Source organism: Acinonyx jubatus, chromosome D2, assembly GCF_027475565.1.
Source record: "Acinonyx jubatus isolate Ajub_Pintada_27869175 chromosome D2, VMU_Ajub_asm_v1.0, whole genome shotgun sequence".
NCBI lineage: Eukaryota > Metazoa > Chordata > Mammalia > Carnivora > Felidae > Acinonyx > Acinonyx jubatus.
Window position 1 is genome coordinate 3,857,237 of NC_069393.1, and position 21,745 is coordinate 3,878,981.

Genomic DNA, 21,745 nt, shown 5'->3' on the forward strand with positions numbered 1-21,745 from the left:
CATAGAGTCCCACAGATGCGCATCAGAGATATTTGTAGCCCACCCGCCCCCACCAAACCGTACTGACAAGTTGAACTTTAGGTCAACAAAACATAAACTTCTCTCTCCAGGTATTTTCAAATTTCAAATTACAATTTCAAATGAATCGTGTGCATGCAGTTCAAATATAGATCATGGCATCATACAATTCTTCCTGGACAAAATGTCTGGCAGAGGGGAGAGAGTTCTGAGGTGAGGAGAAAGGTAGAATGGTTCAAAAAGAAATAGGTTACAGAAAGGAAAAAGCAACACAATTTCCTAGCAGGTAAATCCTTCCGTAGCTTCGTGTTGAACAAAGTTTCTGAAAACTTCGGAATCAGGTCCTGGAACGGTTTGCCTTGGAGGATATCACAATGCTGACGGTTTTCCTGAGAATTTTTGGCTACAAGACCAATAGCAAGGTTTAGAGTCTGTATTTGACTTTTGTCACACACGAACTAAAGTGTCTTAATTGGCAGAGTCACTCAATACCAGACAGGTACCAAATCGGTTCTAAATGATGGAGAGGAACATTTCCAAACCAAATCAGGATGCTTGGTCCGTCTACTTGTATAGTTTTATCTTTCCAGGCAGCGTATTTACCAAGACCTACCTTACCTCCACAATGATTACAAAGAGTGAGGAGTCATCCCCCCTGTTTGGACTGAAGGAATCCATCTATGTAACAGAATAAATACATCGTTTAAAAAGAGAGAAAGAAGATATCTTCTTACCTGGATCCTTTTCAATTTGGACCACCAGTCTCGTGTTGGAGTTATCCACACGCCGTGTGCTAGAAGGGACCACAGAAGGGCCAGAAGTCACGGTGAGGTCACTACAAATGGGAGTTGGTCTACAGAACTGGCTGTGTGGTGGGGAATGTAGGGGTCACGGAACTCACCTGTTAGGGTGATTGCTTGAATGTGACAGTGCTGCAGGGAGGGAGCGGGCTCTCGTGATAAAGAAGGGAAAAGTACAAGACACACGCGGAGGGGAGAGACGATTACATCTCAGGACTGGGAGACTGGCCTTGCGCCTTCTCGGTGTTGAGCACCAGATCCATAAAACAGAAGCAAGCCCTTGGACTGCCAACGGAGTGTCACTCGCTTTCTGAATTTGAAAGCAGCGCACACAGAGGCATCTTTCTTTTCAAGTTGGTCCCAGAAAATTGTGGGAGGTAGTCAGTGTCTCCACCACCTGCTTGCAAGAGCTGGGCGCATTCTTATGGGCCTTTCTCAGGTCCAACCACAAGAATAAACTCAGCTCTTACAAGCTTGGAAGAAGACATATTGCCGGTAGCTATGGCAACTAATGGCCATCAGAACCAGATTTAAATCTCTTCCGTTATGACAGCTCCTCCGTTCACAGCTTTTGTAAGCCAGCCAACCCATGTGACCCCTTGCTCCTGAAAGCCAGCCAGCGAGGGATGGACTCACTGCAGACTTTTCACCGATCAACAACTGTCCCCATGTAACTCCTGTGCGGATGGCACCAACCCACTTCTGACTCTAAAAGCCCAGTCTGCCGTGCTCAGAGAGACTGTGTCTGACCTGCTTTGTCTTTTTATTCTAGGTATTCACTGGTGGTCTCATCGTCCTTTGAAAGATGAAACAAGAGATTGACATCAGCCACGTGAACTTGGATATTTAACTGTTCATGATGTACAAAAATGACAATTTCATATGGTTAAACCTGAGCCATTAAGAAAGGGCTTTCACTAGAAATCTATCACTGAACATAGGCTTACGGACAAGTTTGAACATAACGAGGGTTCTGCTAACATGTGTGAAAAAACTGATCTTTAGCGTGGCTGGCCCCTGCTTTTGCTGTCGCTCTGCCCTTTGCTTTCTCTGTTGCAACCATGCTAACCTTTTTCTACGTCTTCAGCATGCCCTGACTTCCTATTCCTGTCACCCTGCCCTCCCTTGGATCCTCTGCAGCTGTTGTGTCCTCCACCTGGGAGTCTTTTCTGACCCGCCCACTCTCCTCCCAGACTCCTCTGGTGCTGCACGTCCGGCCCAAGTATTGCTCTCTGAGAAGTCTTCTCGACCCCTGCTCTAGGTGAGACTCGTGTGTCATATGCTCCTTCACACATCGTACCTCTCCTTCGGGGCACCTGTCATGGTTAATGTTACTAACAATGATGACAGCTAACATTTCCGTAACGCTTCCTTGTGTAAGTACTTTACATGCAGTAACTCATATGCTTACGACTACCCTCGTAGGTAGGTACCGTGATTATATCCGTTCCCTCTGAGAAGGAACCCGAGACTCAGTGCCCAAGGTCACAGAGCTAATATGCGATAGAACCTGGATGTGAACCCAGGTGGGCTGGCTCTACCACATCATATATTTCTTTGTGTGATGATTTGATAATAGCGGCCTCTTATGGCCAGACCCTAAGTAGCACGAGGACACACGCTTGCTTACCACTGGCATGAACGAATGAAGAGTCCAAACTAATGCTGTTTTTAAAGTTATTTTTTCCTCTCATGACTCCTGCTAAGAAAGGAGACTAGCTGCCGCTAGATTATACTTAAATGTGATCGCTGACGTCCCGAGTATGGTTTAATACAGGACAAACACTTGTTAAGTAATCGTGCTTAAGAAGAAACCTCAGAATACAGACTTCGGCTGTGAACGTGTCTCTTGGGAATCAGAACAGATACAAAATACTGAGACGGAACTAAGAAAAACTTTTCCTCGTATGTCTCAGATATTCGAGAACCATCTAGGCACGATCCTGCTTGAGCTTTGTGGGATAGATTCTACACATGGGTTGGGGAGAAAAAAATATTCTGCTGCATCTCGAAAAGGCTGTTAACCCCACCACCCTGTTCTACTACTGCTTTGGTTTTCCTTCCAAATACCCTTAGATCAGCATTGAAAGTAAAAGAGCCCAGGGTGGCGAAAAAATAAAGCAAACAACCAAATTCTCTCTAATGAAGGCCCAAATCCCATGTCGGCAGAGTTAGTCCCTAAATGGAATTTTAATTTCACCTGAAGACCTAGGACAAATGGAATTTTCAGCAGCAGAATAAACAATTTTTAAAGTGGGACTGAGCCAAAAGAAAGTCATTTACCGAACTCCTTAGGGAATTAAAACACCTTCTAAAACTATGTTAACTGGAAAGCTATCTTTTCAAAAGGCTATAGAACGCAGAGTGCTAAATTCCGATCTGCAATAACTACGCTAAGCTGCCTGTGGACCCCAGGGCCTCTGACTCTCCACCAGACTCTCTCAGAAGGTGAACTGTCAGCCATAGTGGGTAATTTGAGCTTTTCTCCAGTGCTTTCCTCCTGCACATTTGGTGCTTACCACTCAAAGGTGCTAATTAGCTCAGTAATTGGATTTCTGCCTTAACTGTCCAATTGCATAAACATCAATCCTGTTGCTTAAAGAGAAAACGGGGACTTGTATCTCACGCCCCAATCTCAAGGGGAGTACAGTATGCTGGTACATGTTATGTGTGCATCTGCACATACTCTTTCTAGCAACTGCCTGGCGAGTCCCTGTTCATTGCTAGGCAACATCGTCCTAAGGGCCACAGGCCAAGAGTCTAGTAACAGGCCTTTCCAGATAGGGTGACTTACTCTGAAGCCTCTTCCCTTCTGTTAATACGGAATGCAGATAACAAAGCGAGTTTCCTCCCTTCAAATTTTGCTTTCTCACCTCCCGATGTGTCTCCCTGAGTCGAGCACCTTCTCTCCTATACGGTTTCACCCGAGGCACTTAAATAATTTAACGGCAATTTAATTATGTTGCTTCAAATTCCCATTTGGCAGCACACACGGACTATTTATGGGAGAAGTGTTCCTGTTTTTTGATGGGGAAGTGTGACCGGCTGAAGAAGTTTGACGGGTGTCTGTTCACACAGCAAACCCAGAATGGAGTTGTGGATGGACTGTAGTTCTGTTCATGGGACAGGAAGGCTTTACAGAAACCTAGACAATGTGAAGGTAGCCAGAGCTTAAATAGAAGGACACTGTCACCTTTCAAGTTGGATAGATGTACAAGGTTCATTCGGGTCTGTTTTGCATCTGTCATTTTTGCTGCCACTGACAATCATATTAGTTCTCTCAAAGCCAGCCACTGCTCTTCTGTCTGCCTGTCTGTCACTATGTGCTTCAGAATGACTTGGCATGAAAGAAATTTCCTGAGGACACAGGGTTGTACAGCTGGCAGAGTGGGCTCTGACTGAGGACAGACATTCAGGTGGCTTCCACCTTTGCTACCAGCTGGGAGGTCTGGTTTAGTTCTGGTTCCTAGGCCCTTAGGGAGTAGCTGTTGGAGATCCCAAATTAAAGGTAGGGGGTCTTGTCAATACAGCCACCTTTGATGGGCCTGGGCTTTGCCTTGTAACTCCACCCAGAGGTGACAAAGCCTTGCTCCCTTTCTCCTGCAAGAATGGTGTCAGAGAAAGCCAGCTGAGACAGAAGGTTTAAATAATATCTCGAATCAAATAACATAATACCCAGAATGTCCAGATTTCAATAGGAAATTACTTGTCATAATAACAGGAAGATCTCAAAAAGAGTCAAAAAAGACAATTCATAGATGCCAACACTGAAATAACAGAAATGAAAGAATTATCTGACAAAGATTTAGAATTAGTCTTCATAAAATTCTTCAATGAGCAATTAAGAATACTTTTGAAACAAATGGAAAAAGAGAATCTCAGCACAAAAATAGAAAGTCCGCAAAGAAATAGAAGATACAAAGAAGAACCAAATAGAAATTTTCTAAGTAAAAATATACAATAGAAGTATATACAAAATAATACAAAATACATATACAAAATAAAAAACCCAATGGAAGGATTCAATAGCAGAATGCAAGAGACAGAGAAAAAAGAATCAATGAACTGGGAGATGGAACAATAGATATTACGTAATCGGAACAACTGAGAGAAAACAGACTGAAACAGAACAAGAAGTCTCAGAGACCTGTGGAATTATCACAAAAGATTTAACATCCTAGTTATCCGAGTCCCATAAGAAGAGGAGAAATTGCAGATACATTCAAAGACGTTCACACCAAGACACATCACAGTCAAGCTCCTAAAACCAAAGACAAAGTCTTGGAAGCAGTGAGAGTGAAAAGAACTCACCTATGGGGGAAAACAATGTGAATGACAGTGGGTTTCTTATTAGGAAGCATGGAGGTCAGAAGGAAATGACATAGCATTTTTCAGGTGCTGAAAGAAATGAACTGACAACTCGGTATCCTATATCCAGTGAAAATATCCCTCTACAAGGAAGAATAATCTGAGACATTCTCAGATGAAGGAAAACTAAGATAACGTATCAACAGGAGATCTACCCTAAAATAGTAAGTCAAGGGAAGTTCTCTAAAAAGAAAAGACATTAAAAGAATGAAACTTGGAACATCAGAGGAAAGGAAACAACGCGGTAAGCAGAACTATGAGCAAATGCAACGGACATCCTTTCTCATTATGTGTCTTCTAAATTATATTTTATGGTTCAAGCAAAAATTACAAAACCGTCTGTGGTTCTAAATGTATGTAAAGAAAATATAACATTATGTTAGAAATAAGGGAGAGTAAGAGAGCATGAGAGGGAGGTAAGGTTTCTGCATTTCACTTGAACTGGTAAAATGACAACACTAGTAGACTTTGATAAGTCATTTTATATAATATAATGCCTAGAGCAATCACTAATTAATACAATCAAAACTTATTTGATGAATAAATCGTATAGAATTCTAAAGGTGCTGAGCAAACACACAAGAAGTCAGGGAGAAAACAAACAGAAATTACAGAGCAAACAGAAACCAAAAAATTGAATGGCAAATTAAGTTATAACTACATTAAACATAAATGACCTAAATATAGCAAGACAGAGATTGGCAAAGGAGATTTAAAAACACTACCCAGCTATATGCTGTCCACAAGAAACATACTTTAAATATAGTGACATAGGTCAGTTAAAAGTAAGAGAATGGAAAAAGATATTTTGCAAACATTAATCAAAGGAAAGCAGAAATGGTTATGTTAATATCAGATAAAGTATAAAGTAGACTCAATACCAAGGAAATTTACCAGAGACAAAATGATAAAAACATTTATCCCACAAAGAAAATACATTAATCCTAAATATGCATTCAGCGAATAATGGAGTTGCCAAAGACTGATGGAAGAGAAGACAAATCCGCAATTCGAGTTGGAAACTTCCACACCCATCTCTTAAAATTTGATAGAAAAACTAGACATAAAATAAGCAAGCATAGGGGCGCCTGGGTGGCGCAGTCGGTTAAGCGTCCGACTTCAGCCAGGTCACGATCTCGCGGTCCGGGAGTTCGAGCCCCGCGTCAGGCTCTGGGCTGATGGCTCAGAGCCTGGAGCCTGTTTCCGATTCTGTGTCTCCCTCTCTCTCTGCCCCTCCCCCATTCATGCTCTGTCTCTCTGTCCCAAAATAAATAAACGTTGAAAAAAAAAATTTTTTTTTAAATAAGCAAGCATATAGAACTCAATAATACTGTGAGCCAACAGTATCTGACCAACATTTATTGAACACTCAACCCAATAACAATAGAATACATATTCTTTTCAAGTGCCCAGTGAGCACATACCAAGACAGAACATAATCTGGGACATAAGCCTATCTCAACAAATTTTTTAAAACTGAAATTATACCAAGTGTATTTTCCAACTGTTATTTTGAGTTCCAAATTACTCAAGCTAGAAATCAATAACTGAAAGGTAACAAGAAAATATTCAGACACTTGGAAACTAAACAACACAATTCCAAATAATCTGTGTCAATGGTAAAGTTTTAATGGAAATGAAAACAAATTAAATTGAAAGAAAATGAAAACATAACATATCAAAATTGGTGGAAAATAGCTAAACAGTAGTGAAAGGGACATTTATATCACTAAATATATACATAACAAAAGAAGAAAAGTTCAAATTAATAATCTAATTTCTACCTCAAGAATCTAGAAGAAATGGGGTGCCTGGGTGGCTCAGTCGGTTAAGTGTCTGACTCTTGATTTGGCTGAGGTCATGATCTCACAGTTTGTGGGATTGAGCCCTGCATCAGGTTCCATACTGACAGCATGGAGCCTGCTTGGGATTCTCTCTCTCTCTCTCTCTCTCTCTCTCTCTCTCTCTCTCTCTCTCCCTTTCTCTGCCCCTCCCCCGCTTGCACTCTCTCTCCCTCAAACTAAATAAACTTTAAAAAAAGAATCTAGAAAAACAAGCAAAATAAACCCATAAAAAGCATAAGGAAAAAAAACAGTGATATTGAAAACAAATAATTGAGAAAAACAAAGAATAAAGAGCTGGTTCTTTGAAAATATCAATTACATTAACAAATCTCTAGGAAGCTTGACCACAACCCTCAAAAAGAGAGAGAGAGAGAGAAAAAACACAAGTTACTGATATAATATACTGCCAAACCTGCATATATCAAAAGGATAGTGGGAAATATTACAAACAACTTTATATGCACAAATTTTGTAACTTAGATGAAATGGACCAGTTCCTCAGGAAATACTAATTGCTTCAACTCACCCATTAGGAAATAGATAATTTGAATAGCTCTCTATTAAGGAAATTTATTTGATAATCTAAAAACTCCTCAAGAACAATTACCCAAGCACTGATGGTTTTACTGGAGAATTCTAACACATGTTTAAAAAAGACCTAACATCTGTGTTATATACAATCTCCTCCAGAAATTGCAAGAGGAAGAGATAGTTCTCAATTTACTTTATGAAGCTAGTATTACCCTGATACCAAAGCCTGAAAAAGACAGAATGCAAAAACAATAAAATTACACACCAATTCCAGGAATGTAAGTCAGGTTTACTATATGAGAATCAGTCAATGTAAACCATCATACTCACAGGCTAAAGACGGAAAATCACAACTGATGCAGAAGAAACAGTTGACAAAACCCAATACCGATTCATGATTAAGGGAAAACAAACTCAGGAAAATAGGAATAGACAGGAACTTCTTCACTTGATAAAGACCATCTACTAAAGAGCTACAGCTAACATTGTACTCAACGGTGAAAGACTGAATGCTCTCCCCATATGATGGGGAACAATGCAAGGATTTCCACTTTAATAACTCTTATTCAATAGAGTGCTGGAAGCTCTAGCCACTGCACTGAGACAAGAAAAGCAAATAAAAGGCATACAGTTGGGAAAGAAAGAAATTAAACATTACATATTTGCTGATGACATGATTATGGACACAGAAATTTCCAAAGAATCTACAAAAAATAACACAAACAAAACAAAAACCTAGACCTAGTAAGTGAGTTCAGTTGGGTTTCAGGGTAGAAGATAAAGATACAAAAAGGAAATTTACCGGGCACCTGGGTGGCTCAGTCGGTTAAGTGTCTGACTCTTGGTTTCGGCTCAGGTCATGATCTCGTGGTTTTGTGAATTTGAGTCCCGTGTTGGGCTCTGCACTGGCAGTGTGGAGCCTGCTTAGGATTCTCTCTCTCTCTCTCTCTCTCTCTCTCTCTCTCTCTCTGCCCTTCCCCCACTTGCACTGTCTCTGTCTCTCTCAAAATAAATAAACTTAAAAAAAAAGAAATTTATTTCTATGTACAAACGATAGATACCAAATTTTAAAAACTACATTTATAACCATTCAAAAGAAGAGGAAATACATAGGTTTTGTTAAATATAATAATACATATACAGGGCTTGTATGCTAATGAAAGTAATAAAACGAGCTCTAACAATTCCATAGGAATTTTAGGATAAACTGCCTTTTTACACAAAAAAGGGCAGTTGTAATTTTGACAGGAATTAATTGAATCTGTAGGCCAATTTCAGGTTTACTGCCTTCTTGAGTCTTCAAATTGATGAACATGGGATGTCTTTCCATTTATTTGTCTTCTTTAATTTCTTTCAGCGATGTTTCTGGTTTTCAAGTGTTCATGTTTTCCACTCCCACTTTAGTTTTCCACTAAATTGACTCCGAAGTATTTTGTTCCTGGTATACTAATGTAAATTGAATTGTTTTCTTAATTTTACTTTCAGATTTCTCATTGCTAGTGTATAGAAAAACAACTGATTTTTGTATGTTTAACTTGTTTCTTCCAGATTTGCTAAATTCAGCCATTAGCTCTAATAGTTTTTGTGTGTGTATATAATTCTTTAGGATTTCCAGTACATAAGATCATGTCCTCTGTGAATAGAACTAATTTTACTTCTTTCCAATTTGGGTGCTTTTTTTTGTTTTGTTTTGTTTTGCCTAATTGCTCTGTCTAGAACTTCCAGTCCAATGTTGAATAGAAATTGTGAGGGGGACATTCTTGCCTCGTTCTTTATCTTAGTGAGGAAGATTTTAGTATTTCATAAAGTACAATGTTAATGTGAATTGTTTCATTAATACCCTTTATCAGACCTTCCCTTTTAAACCTAGTTGTTGAGTGTTTTTATCATAAAAATGATGTTGTATTTTGTCAAGTAATTTTTCTGCATCAATTGAGATGCAGTTTTTTCTTCATTCTACTGATAAAGTATATTTCATTGATTTTTATATATTGAACCACTCTTGCATTCCTGAGATAAATCTCACTCATGGTATAAAATCCTTTTAATGGGCTGCAGAATGTGATTTGTTAGTACTCTTTGAGGATTTTGCATCTCTATTCATAAGGGATGTTAATCTAAGGTTTTCTCTTCTTGTGATGACTTTGTTTGGCTTTGGTGTCAGAGTAATATTGGCTCCTTAGAATGATTTAGAAACCATTCCATCCCCCACTATATTTTGGGAGATTTGAGAAGGACTGATGTTAATCCTTCTAAAAACATTTTATGGAATTAACCATTGAAACCAACTGGTTCTAGGCTTCTCTTTGGTAGGAGTATTTTTGTTTTGTTTCTTTGTTTTTACTAATCCATTCTCCTTAGAGATGTATTCAGATGTTCTATTTCTTTTTCAGTCAATTTTGGTAGTTTGTGTGTTTCTACAAATTCCCGCAGTTCATCTAGGCGAATCTGTTTGTATACAATGTTTTATAGAACACTCTTTAACCTTTTCATTTATGTAAGGTTGGTAGTAGTGCCATTACTTTTATTTGTGACTACGGTAATTTGTCTTCTGCCTTTTTTTTTTCTTGGTCATTCCAGGTAAAGGTTTATTTAATTTTGTGGATCTTTACAAAGAACCAATTTTGGGTGTCATCTATTCTCTCTATTGTTTTTCTAGTCTCCATTTCATTTGTTCCCATATTATTTCCTGCTGTCTGCTTGCTCTGGGTCTAGTTTGCTTTTCTTTTTCCAGTTGCTTAAGGTGGAAGATTAGCATCTTGTTTTGAGATTTTTCTTATTTTTTAATGTAAGCATTTACAGGTATGAATTTCCCTCTGAGTACTGCTTTTGCTACACTCCATAAATTTTTGATGTGTTATGTTTTCTTTTTCATCCATCACAAAATATATTTTATGTTTCTCTTGTGATTTCTTCTTTGACCCATTGGTTGTTTAAGAGTGTTTTATTTGATACATATTTGGCGATTTTCCAGGTTTCCTCTTGCTGTTGATTTAGAGTTTTCATTCCATTGTGGTTGGAGAACATATATTGTAGAATTTCAATCCTTTTACATTTACTGAGATTTGTTTTATGGCCTGGCATATGGTCTTTCCTGAAGAATAGTCCATGTGCACTTGATAAGAACAGCTTTTTCAAAACTTTTGCTTACAAAATACTCTGTTAAGAGGATAAAAAGCCACAATGCAAGGAGAAAATATTTTCAAACCACATACCTAGCAAAGTAATAGTATCCAGAATATATAAAGAACTCTCACAACCCCAAAATTAAAAAAAAAAAATCCAGTTAGAAAACGTGAACAAGACATGAACAAACATTTCCCTGATGAGGTTATGCCAATGGAAAATAAGCTCAGGAAAAGACGTTCAACACCATTAAGTCATTAGGGAAATGTACATTAAAACCAGTATGAGATATCACTATATACCTATCAGAATGGCTAAAATAAAAAATAGTGAAGATACCTGCCAAAGCTACAGAAAACTGGATCTCTCATACATTGCCGGTCGGGTTGTAAAATGGTATAGCTCCTCTGAAAAAGCATTTTGGCAGTTTCCTAAAAAACTACCGTATGACCCAGCAATTGGATTCCTGGGCAATTATCCCAGAGAAATGAAGACTTATGTTCACACACAAAAACCTGCAGACGAATGTCCATAGCAGCTTTGTTCATAATGGCACCAAACCGAAAACAACACAGACGTCCTTCGATGAGTGAGTTGTTAGAGACTGTGGCATATCCATACACTCGGCATTCAAAAGGGGCAAACTACGGACACATACAATGACCTGAATGAATCTCCGCTGAATTGGGGTGAGTGAAAACAGCTGATCCCACAAGGCTAAATACCGTATGATTCCAGTCATAGAACATTCTTGAAATGACAAAATTATGGAGCTGGAGGATGGATTAGTAGTTGACAGGAATTAAGGAGGGGAAGGGGTGCTTATAAAAGAATGTGTACTTATAAAAGAAAGGCCAACAGGAGAAATCTCTGTGGCGGCGGAAAAGCTCGATATCTTGACTGTATCAACATCAATAACCTGGTTTGTGATAGTTTTGCAAGATGTTAGCATCTGCACACTGGGTAAAGGATATATAGGATATCCCTCTGTATTACTTCTCTCAACTGTACATGAATCTGTAACTAGCTAAAAAAACAAAAACAAAAAAAAGTCTAAATAAAAAATCTCCATAGATGACAGCAGGCCTGAATTTCGTTACTATAATCACGCATTCAGGTGAAATTGTATTTCTGATCTTAACTCGCTTACATTTCCAATTAGGACTGCTTCTCCCATTTCAGCCAGAAGAATCCAAGATTATCCAGCATTTCAAATACAGGATATGAAGTCCAACTGTTCACTCACTGGAAGGTCATAAATATTTAGGAGGTGAAAAGTGTTTCTTCTCATTCTGCAAATGCAACTAATAAAAACAGCAATAAAAAAAAATTCAGGTTGCATGCAGTTGGGCAAAGAGTCAGCCAAAGGGAGGCTTGAATAAATTGAGATGCAGAGGATTATAACTGACTCATAAGGATTAAATTAGCAAGAAGGTGCTGGTTTTTCCCCAAGTTTAACATGCTTGATTTAAGATTTGGACTTCTTTTGTATCCTTCTGGTAGCAAGAGGCCCAACGTCATCCATGGGACAGCGTTTTAGAGTGGTGGGTGAAATTTCTCCTGGGATGAAGACCCGTGTACTTTTTTTCCATTGGTGACCAGTGGTATGCACAGATTTGGGATTAAGACAAGCTCCCCACACAGCAAAAAAGACACCATAACCCTCAGCAAGAGTCGACAGCTATTTGCTCAGGGACACACACAACCCTGATGAATTAGCTCAGGTCCCCTGTTTGCATGGCCACTTGCCTCAGGAGCGGCAGCATCCTGGGAAGACACATTCTCCGGATGTGAAGCCACTGACACACGGTGCCATTTTGTCACCAAGGGAGGCGGCGCTTAATAAAAGCACACCAGCAAGTTTCCCGCTGAGATGGACCTCACCTTTCCTTTGTTGTTTTATTCACTTCCGGACCATGACACTGTGCATGGCTCACAACTCCATCTTAAAAACGCAAGAATAAAACTGCAATTTGAAGTCAATAAGCCTGATTTCTGTTTCCTACTTGGGCTAAGACTTATTAAACTATTTGAGGGGCGTAAAGGAGAGAATCGCTTAATTCTTCTGATCCCCCATTTTCTCAAGGCAACTAAACATTGCACAGGACTCTGGGTAGAACACTGAAATACAGAGCTGCATCTCTGCCTGCCAACCTCCGCAGAACTAAACAAAGAATCGCTTTTGCCTTGTAACAGGCCAGTTACCCAAGGGAACAAGTGACGATGGGTAAATAGAAAATGGTTCTGATATCACTGCATCAAGACATTTGGGTATAGATTTTTCTGTCATGGAGAAAAAAGGAATGGTAAAGTTTACCCTGAAAACGTTTTCCAAATCGATTTTTCAAATACTAAAATAGATTGTGTACAATTTTGGCTCAAGGAGCACAGGAACAATAGGCAACAGATCATCAGCTCATTCAACTCTCCCAGCTGTCCCGCCTTGGCCCCAGCCTTTCCCCAAATTATTTTTATTATTATTTATTCAAGCATAGTTGACATACGTTATATTAGCTTCAGGTGTACCATGCAGTGATTCGACAATGCTATACGTTGTACAATGCTCCCCACACTGAGGTACGGTCACTCTATGGCATTATTACAATATTATTGACTATATTCCCTACGCTGTACTTTATATCCTCGCAACCTATTTATTTTATAACTGGAAATTCATACCTTTTAATCTCCTTCACCTTATTTCACCCATTCCCCCCACTCCGCCTCTTCTCTGGCGACCACCAGTTTGTTCTCTGTATTTACGAGACAATTTGTTTTTTTTTTTTTTTTTGCTTGTTCCTCTCTTTTGTTTCTTAGAGTCCACATATAAGAGAACTCACATGATATTTGTCTTTCCCTGTCTGACTTATCTCACTTAGCATAATACCCTCTGGGTCCATCCATGTTGTTGTAAATGGCAAGACATCATTCTTTTTTATGGTCAAGTAATATTCCATTGTACTTATGTACACACACACACACACACACAGGCCACATCTTCTTTATCCATTCATTTACCAATGGACACTTGGGTTGCTTTCATATCTTAGTTATTGTAAATGTCGCCATAAACCTAGGGGTGCACAAGTCTTTTCAAACCAAAACAAATTCTTTGACAATGCTAAGAAAACCTCCTCCCTCGTGGCTGTTCTTTACCCATGCTAACTTCACACAGAAAAAGTCATTCTGGACTGCTCTTCAAAACTGCTTTTTAAAAACTTCATTTCCTACCCAATTTTCTTTAAAACCCATTAAGAACTTCCTCTCCTTCCATCCCCCAAACTTCAAAGTATCGTCTCTCCAAAGCCTTCCCCGGCACTAGGAAAATAAGGTCCAACTATACGATCTCTAAAACAAATACTTCCTTTCATGTAATATAGGAAGGCATCACGAATGGAAAAGGAATATAATACATTAAAATGCCCTTATTTTTTTTATCAGATAATAGATTTTTTTTTTCTAATTCTCATGTATGTGATTATTTTTCCATTACTGGCCATTTTTCAAAATCTTGAAGGGAAGCATCAATCTCCTGAACTGTTTACAGAGAGAAGTAAACACAGCAATCCAGCCATGAGAAAGTACTATAAACCCTACGAGTGGGGATGATGGTGGAATGTTCCCAAAGTGACAGGAATAAAAGAATATAGCTTCTATGTTCACGCTGTGTACTAAGTTCATTAATCAGCTGGAACCCTGTGTATCAAGAAGCAGCAGCCGTATGCTAAGCCTGGGCCAGGTCTCTTGGCTCTCAGTAAAGCAGGATTAAAGTCAGTCCTGGAAATATGCTCAGAGTAATAAGATTCAAGGCGCCCCACCGGATCACTAGAATGCCAATGAATGAGTTTTCACCTAGAGCCTCAAATGCACACATTCTCCGGGACCCAAACCGGCCTGCCCGCAGCTGACTCCGTCAGTCACGGGAGGAATGAGAACACACTGGCCACAGCCAATGACGTCCACTTTGAGCACTGGCCGATCACAGGACAGACCTTCCGACGTGCTCAGGGCTCTTGGCGTTGGAGGGTGGGCCTGCTCTGTGCAGATGCCTTGGATATATGCACTATAAATCTCCTGCGCTACGTATATTTGATCCAAGGTGGTAAAAGAGTTTGCCATTTAATGTGGATTTAAGAGCTGGATATTTCCTGCCTTCCTTTGTTTGGAAGAAATCAGTCCAGTCTCCAACACTTCCCTAAGAGCTGAGACAGGACCCCCCTGCCCTCACTTGCTGCGGTGCAGAGAAAAGGGCCCTGCCCTCATGCTGTAATAGACTTACACCCCCCTGCAACCATCCATCAACCTGACTCAGTCACAAAGCCTCGCTCCTGGGTGACCTTGAAGTGTAGAGTCAGCAGTCCCAGACGGCCGGGAAGCAGGTGGGCATGTTGGACGCCTTCCTGCAGGCACATGGTCAACTTCACTACCCTGCACTCCTCTGCACTTCTCAAATTCTTTAACTGCTCAGCAAAATGTAACAGAACCCGGAGTAAAATTATGCACCACGGCATAATGAATAATAAGTTCGAACCAGGGCTATTTGAGAAATTCGCCACCCTGGAGTTCCTCAAAAGCGTCATCCTTCTGGAATATATTTGCATAATAGCTCATCACCACACCTGAAGTGTCAACCCTTACCCCCTTTCTCATCCGCCAGCAAAACAGCGGGATGGGGCCAAGTTCATCATTTAGTTTCTCAGACATAACAGCACTCAGACACAGACCAGAAATTCCAGTGGAAAAAATCTGAGGCAGAGAAGGGACGTGGGACACCTGGCCTAAAACACGGGGCATGTCAGCCACGAAGCCAGAGAAAGCCGAGACTCCTGGTCTGCCGCCCCATCCTGGAGGCACAATAAGGGATGCCTGGTACCTTCTCTGGTTTCTAGGCTAGTTAGAACCACAGAATTATGGCCATAAAGGCCTCACCTTCATGCTGTCACACAGCCCCAAAATAAAAGGTAGAGGGGAAGGATTCCTTTGATAAAAGCCATCCCTTGCTTTTATGAGGAGACTTTTGATTTCCAGTGACAGAAAACCTAACTGGAAATGGCTTAAGCAAAATATGGAATTCACTGGCTCACATCACTGAACACTCGATCGGGCCCAGCTGGACTCAGGGGCTAGGGTTGTCATCGGGAACATTCTCGGAGTCCCTCGGCCCTGCATTCTTCTTGCGTTTGCTGAATTCTCAGGCCCGTCTCGCTTTGTGGGGACGAGAAGGCTGCCAGCGGCATGAGGCTTATGTCCCACACCACCAAGGCTGGGGGGAGAGAGGGGTCAGCCTTCCCTGCATGTCTCCCTGCCCTGGAGCCCCAGAACTCAGGCCAGGCAGAAACAACAGATCTCTAGGACTCTGGGTGTCACGCCTTACCTTTCTACTGCCTGGGCCCTTTGGCCACAGTCTCCTTGCTTATCTGTTTCTTACCTGAGGCCTAAAGTCCAGAGAAACGTCATATGCAGAGCTGAGTTTTACCAGAGGAAAATGAAATCTGAGGCAGGCACTGCCTCCTGTGGGTTCTCAGTTCCCAGCCATTTGCCTGAGTTCTACTGACACTAAACTCTTGAACTCCTTTTGGCTTCTCAGTCTGCCTTGGCCCCTTCATTTCATCCATCCATAATTAAGAATGGCTCTTGCTGGTATCTCCTTGCTTCTATTCCTTTTGGAAAGCTTGGGACTTGGCCCATATTCTTATCCTGACTGTATCTGTAAGTCCCGGCACCCACAGTCTCTGCGGTGGCTGAGCCGTGTTAATCCCTAAGCACGTCTCTTTTATGCATCCATCTCCAAGTGACCCCTAAGCATTTTTAAACTACTCAAAATTCTCACATTTCTATATGCACCCCGACAACCTTGTGTCGTCCCTTCTGTGGAGAAAGATCCCCAAAGACCTACCACTAGCTCCGAGGAAAAGTGAGGGCACTTTTTGATCCTTTCACAGCAAACTGCATCTGAATTAATTAGTCTGACTCCCTTTCTGGGCCTGAGGTTTTATTCAGGACTGCAGGTGGTCGCTCATGGCCCACAAAGGTCATCGAAGCCCCGTTTCTGTTCTGACCCCAATGCACCCACCGCCCCGCCCCCACCAACATTGTTGGTGATCACAGATTTCTCAGTCTGAGAGGGACCCCCATGCCTCCCTGGTCGGGCTCTGGAGCTGCCGAGAGCCAGCCGGGCGACAGCACACGGCCAGGGCCGTGAAGGAGGTGGCCCTGCTGAGAAACGCCATGCTGTGGCTCCAGGACCGAAAGAAGCCATTTCCGGAGCAGGACACGCACAGTAAAGCGGCCTCGGTGCCTGGACTACCACTGCCCTTCCTTCCTCCTCCACAGAACATGGCTCTTGTGACAGCACCTCTCTCCCGTCGCCGGCAAACGTTTTAACTGGCATTCACTAATTTTTTTTTTTTAACGTGGGAGGCATTTGAGAGGCTTTGGAACATAACGGAAAGTGCTCAGGGCCTGGCACACGACCAGGCCTGGTTTAATGTCTTGGCTCAGCCACTGACTTGCTCTGTGACCTGGGGCAAGTTCTTTAACTCTCTGGGTCTCCTTTCTCTGGTCTGTGAAATGAGGACAATGAAATTCTCCTTCCAGAACGGGTAGGAAGGGGCTAGAACGAATGCATTTGGGAATGTGAGCAGGTGTTCAGTAACTACAAAAATGAGGAATACCACTGTTACCCCCCCAGTACCACCCTACTGTACTCTCTCTATCGTTACCATTCATCATACTATACCCGAGCCCAACACATGCTGAGGTATGGCTATGAGCGTTCTAGTAGCCCTAAGACACCTGATAACGGAGCGTCAAGACTTTTATCTCAATTTGTCCGGGCACTTTGTAAACACACCCACATAAACGGTGGAATAGCCTAATTGCAAGCTGAGAGATGTAACTCCCTCCCCTGCAGAACTGCAACGTTTAATTATAGTGCTGCCTTTTGCCATTAACCCCGTAAGCCAAATAAGCTTTCTGCTTGGCATCTGAGAAAAAGATGGCCGTTGGAGAAGCTCCGTGCTTTGCCCAAGGATCTCGCAAACCATGCTTAAAATACCCCGGTGGGCAGGGAACATCCGGAAAAAGACTCTCCATTGTGGGAAGGTAAACAATAAAGGGTGATGTCGAGAACTTCTTTTTCGGACTGCCTTACCCAAGTCAGGCACGCGCGGCTCTGTCCTGCTCATCGTCATTAAGAAATCATGACTGAAGACACAGAAGGAGGCAGGTCTGCGGAGAGCACAGGCGAAGGGGCTGGGAGACGCTGGGCGGCATGACTGAAATGGACCTTTACGGACTAGAATGTTAAAGCCAATGGGTCAAGAGCTGGTAGAGGAAATGCAAACTTCTGATTTTCATTATAATACACACACGCGATCGGCATGATGAAGGCCTGGCTCGGCAATACTTTAGTAAAGTCATTGACAGGCGTTTGGGCGCCTGGGTGGCTCAGTCAGTTAAGCGTCCGACTCCTGATTTCTGTCTCAGGTCATGATCTCGTAGTTTGTGAGTTCAAGCCCGGTGTCAGGCTCTGTGCTGACAGCACGGAGCCTGCTTGAGATTCTCTCTCTCCCTCTCTCTGCCCCTCCCCAACTCAAGTTCTCTCTCTCTCCCTTTCTCTCTCTCTCAAAAATAAATAAACATTAAAAATTTTTGAGAGGTTTTATTTTTATGAGATCATGAGCTGAGCCAAAACCAAGAGTCAGACACAACCGAATGAGCCACCCAGGCGCCCCGACATTGAGAGGTCTCAAATTTGAGAAGGCGTAACTGAGAACTGAACATCTGGCTCGCAGGAAGTGACATCTACTGAGGGCCGAGGAGAGGACATCTGGAACGGCCTAGAAGGGAGGGTTGGAGACAACCCAGGAAACATCTGGATGAGGGAGGCCAGGATGCCCGAGGTACAGACCATTTCAAAAAAAATAGAGCTGTTCAGCTCGATAAAGAGGGCGGTGCAGGGAGAGAAACGTCTTCAAGGTGGTGAAGGACGGGACATGCGGGAGGCAGGAGAATGCCACCGGCTCCAGCAGCAGCAGGTGCACCCGGGTGATCGCAGTGTCCAGGTGAGGACAGGAGGAACAGACCCAGCACAGTGAGGAGCCCACAGCTGAGGCCGACGAAGCTCACAAGGGCCGCCTACGAAGGCACAGGGGGTTCTCCTCCCAGAGCGGAAGAGACCGGAGGACTCACTTCTGTGGGTAGCACAGAGGTGACTGTGTAATTCGAAGGGTCCGTGCCAGCCTCACTTGTATTACAGACTCACGAAGGGCCTGGGACATAACACAGTAAGATGCCCGGGAGCCCACGGAGACCAGCTCAAATATCTGGGTCATACAGACTGTCATTTGATAAACCACAAAATAGGGATGCTTTAGAGATGCTGTTTATCCACTAAGGCAGCTATGTTGCTCAAAGAACAGAACCAGGCTCTGACACGGCTAAGGCATCAAAATAAACACAGCATTAAGGGTGAAGACTCATATTTAAGGGGCATCTCACAGCACGCTGTGGATTTGATGTTACATGGTCTAGACCTGTGTCCTTACACTGGTTGGTCTAATTGTGTTCTGCCATTTCAGAAAGGATTTCCCATAGGTTGCAAGGACATAAAGAACACGTCTAGACATGATTGAATTAAAAGGTGAATGAGAGAAGACAGAAATACAGGGAAGGACAACAAAATGAGGACAGGATTAAGGATAAAATTGCTGTACACAGAAATAACCTATCCATTTACCACAGTGAACCATGTCTCATTTGGTATATATGACTTCTGGGAGGCACAGAGAGACAGTCAACCCATTTTACAGATGAGTTAACTGAGGCTCACAGACTGAATAATTTCCCAGAGTCAAACACCTAACCAAACATATGGGCTGGGGTTTTAATGGAAGTCTGACTACAAAGCTCACACTTTCAGATGTATTAACACCGTCTCAGGAAGGGCTGAGAATTAAGTAGTGCTGACCATCTTGCTAACGAGGGTGGGACCAAGGGCACAGAATACAGAGTTGATGTTTTTGCAGACCAATCACATGGTGACTACTATTAGTTAAAGCCTAGCATGGTGCCCTCACATAGATGCTTAATGCTTATTTGTTGAGAAGGATAATGCCCAGAATGATTTAATATTTTAAAATCAATCTGGAGAATATGATATGGGGCGCCTGGGTGGCTCAGTCAGTTAAGCATCCAACTTTGGCTCTGGTCATGATCTCACAGTTCGTGAGTTCCAGCCCCATGTTGGGCTCTTTGCTGACAGCTCAGAGCCTGGAGCCTGCTTTGGATTCTCTGTCTCCCTCTCTCTGCCCCCTCTCCCCCACTTGTGCTCTCTCTCTCTCAAAAATAAATAGATAAGACATTAAAAAAAAAATAAAACCAATCTGGAGAATATGATAGAAATGTAACAACCGTGAAAGCCATACTTGCCTTTCAGGTAGCTATTATATGTGTTTCCTCGTGGCTATGGCATTTTACATTTTATACAAGACTTTTGATATATCCAAACAAAATCATTGTTAATACAACCTTTCATTCTTTGGGACTGAAAACAGTCAACTCCTTTAGGTCCAAGATATTTGCTGAGATAAGCAAAAACATGAGTCAATACTTTCTAGCCTAAACATTTGTTTCACATTAATGACAAAGATTGGTTATTTAGGGATTGTTTATATATAAAGAGAAGGGTGATCTATCATAATATCAGAATGTGTTTCTAAAGCTTTTAAAATACTCTGACATAGGGGATTTATACACACAAGGCACTATTATAGTGCATTTATTGTCATTGCCTGTAATTCAAGTGGAGACACCAGGCAGAGCTCATCAAGACAGATTTTAAAGCCCTTATTAGTCAAGGGAACATCAGTTTAACAGAGAACTTTCTAACAACGGCAGATAAAAAAACCCAGGTTAAGATTTCCTTTCTCTCTCACACAATAGCGTGGGACTCAATTCATTTAAGAAATAGAGAACACCTACTACGTGCATGGCTCCGTAGGGACACAAAGATAAAAAAAAAACAAGTCCAGACTTGGAGACAAATACAGCCTCTGTCAATCCTGGGTAGAATTCGCTGATGGCCACAGAGCAAATGCATCTTGCACAGACGGCTGCTACGATACCTCTCATCCTAAAGGCCATCCTGAACCTTACTGCATACTCATCAAGAGCTGGAACACGATACCCCTCTGTGAATCTGGGTGCTTGTGGATGGGAAGTGGAGAAGTAGGGGGAGGGGAGGACAGTCCACGAAGGACGCAGCCCGCGGCAAGGCGAGCGATGAAGAGTCCACAATATGTGAGGTATGCCAGAATGTGTTGGGAAATAAACTTGAAACTGAGATTCAGACTCGGGGAGGGTCTGTATCTGTGCCATCCAGTGTGGTAGCCTCTGAAATTTCAATTAATTGAAATTAAACAGAAGTAAAAATTCAGTTCCTCAGCCACGTTAGCCCCGTTTTCAAGGCTCATTAGCCGCGCGTGGCCGCCAGGGCTGACGTATGGGCCGGTGCAGGTGCACGGCTTCTTGCCAGACCTGGCTGGTCCACCTGGCACCTGTGAGAGCCACCACAGGCTTTTGAGACAGTATGGAACCTGGTGCGATGGTTGCAGAATCCCCTAGAGAGCTGGGGAGGCAGGAGGGCAGAGGGCACATTTGTCATGTGCCCCCAGGGAGGAGCGTGTCGGGGAACGGGAAGCCTGTGGATTTCAGGACAGCCCAGGCCGGGGAAACCAGACTGGTCCTAGTTACCAGGTGGCTGGTGATAGACTTACCGGTTCCTTAGGGTATTAGAATGGTTTCATTGCAGTGCTGGGCTCACTGCAGACTGGCAGAGACCAAAGCCAGCAGGGTGGGGGGCAAGGGAGAGGAAGGCCAGGAGAGGGGACTGTCCTCGCCACACCCCGGGCTGGGGGCGGCGTGCGTGCGTGCCCACTGGCAGCATGACCCGCCCAATCTCCAGAGGAGAGTGTCTGTCATCGGCCTTTGAAAGTGAGGGGACATGTGGTGAACAATTCAACATAATCCATGAGCCTGTCACCAAGCCCCCCTCTG

General features: G+C 42.5%; 1 protein-coding gene across 7 annotated transcripts in view; it reads right to left on the reverse strand.

The window, feature by feature from the left end:
• The window catches only part of PCNX2 (pecanex 2), a 326,874-nt gene that overhangs the window by 61,788 nt on the left and 243,341 nt on the right, over positions 1-21,745 (reverse strand). For all 7 annotated transcript variants that reach the window (XM_053207265.1, XM_027046909.2, XM_053207264.1 and 4 more), the window contains one exon: positions 753-811. In XM_053207265.1, coding sequence (XP_053063240.1) covers positions 753-811 — 59 coding nt within the window. The remainder of the gene's footprint in view (positions 1-752; positions 812-21,745) is intronic.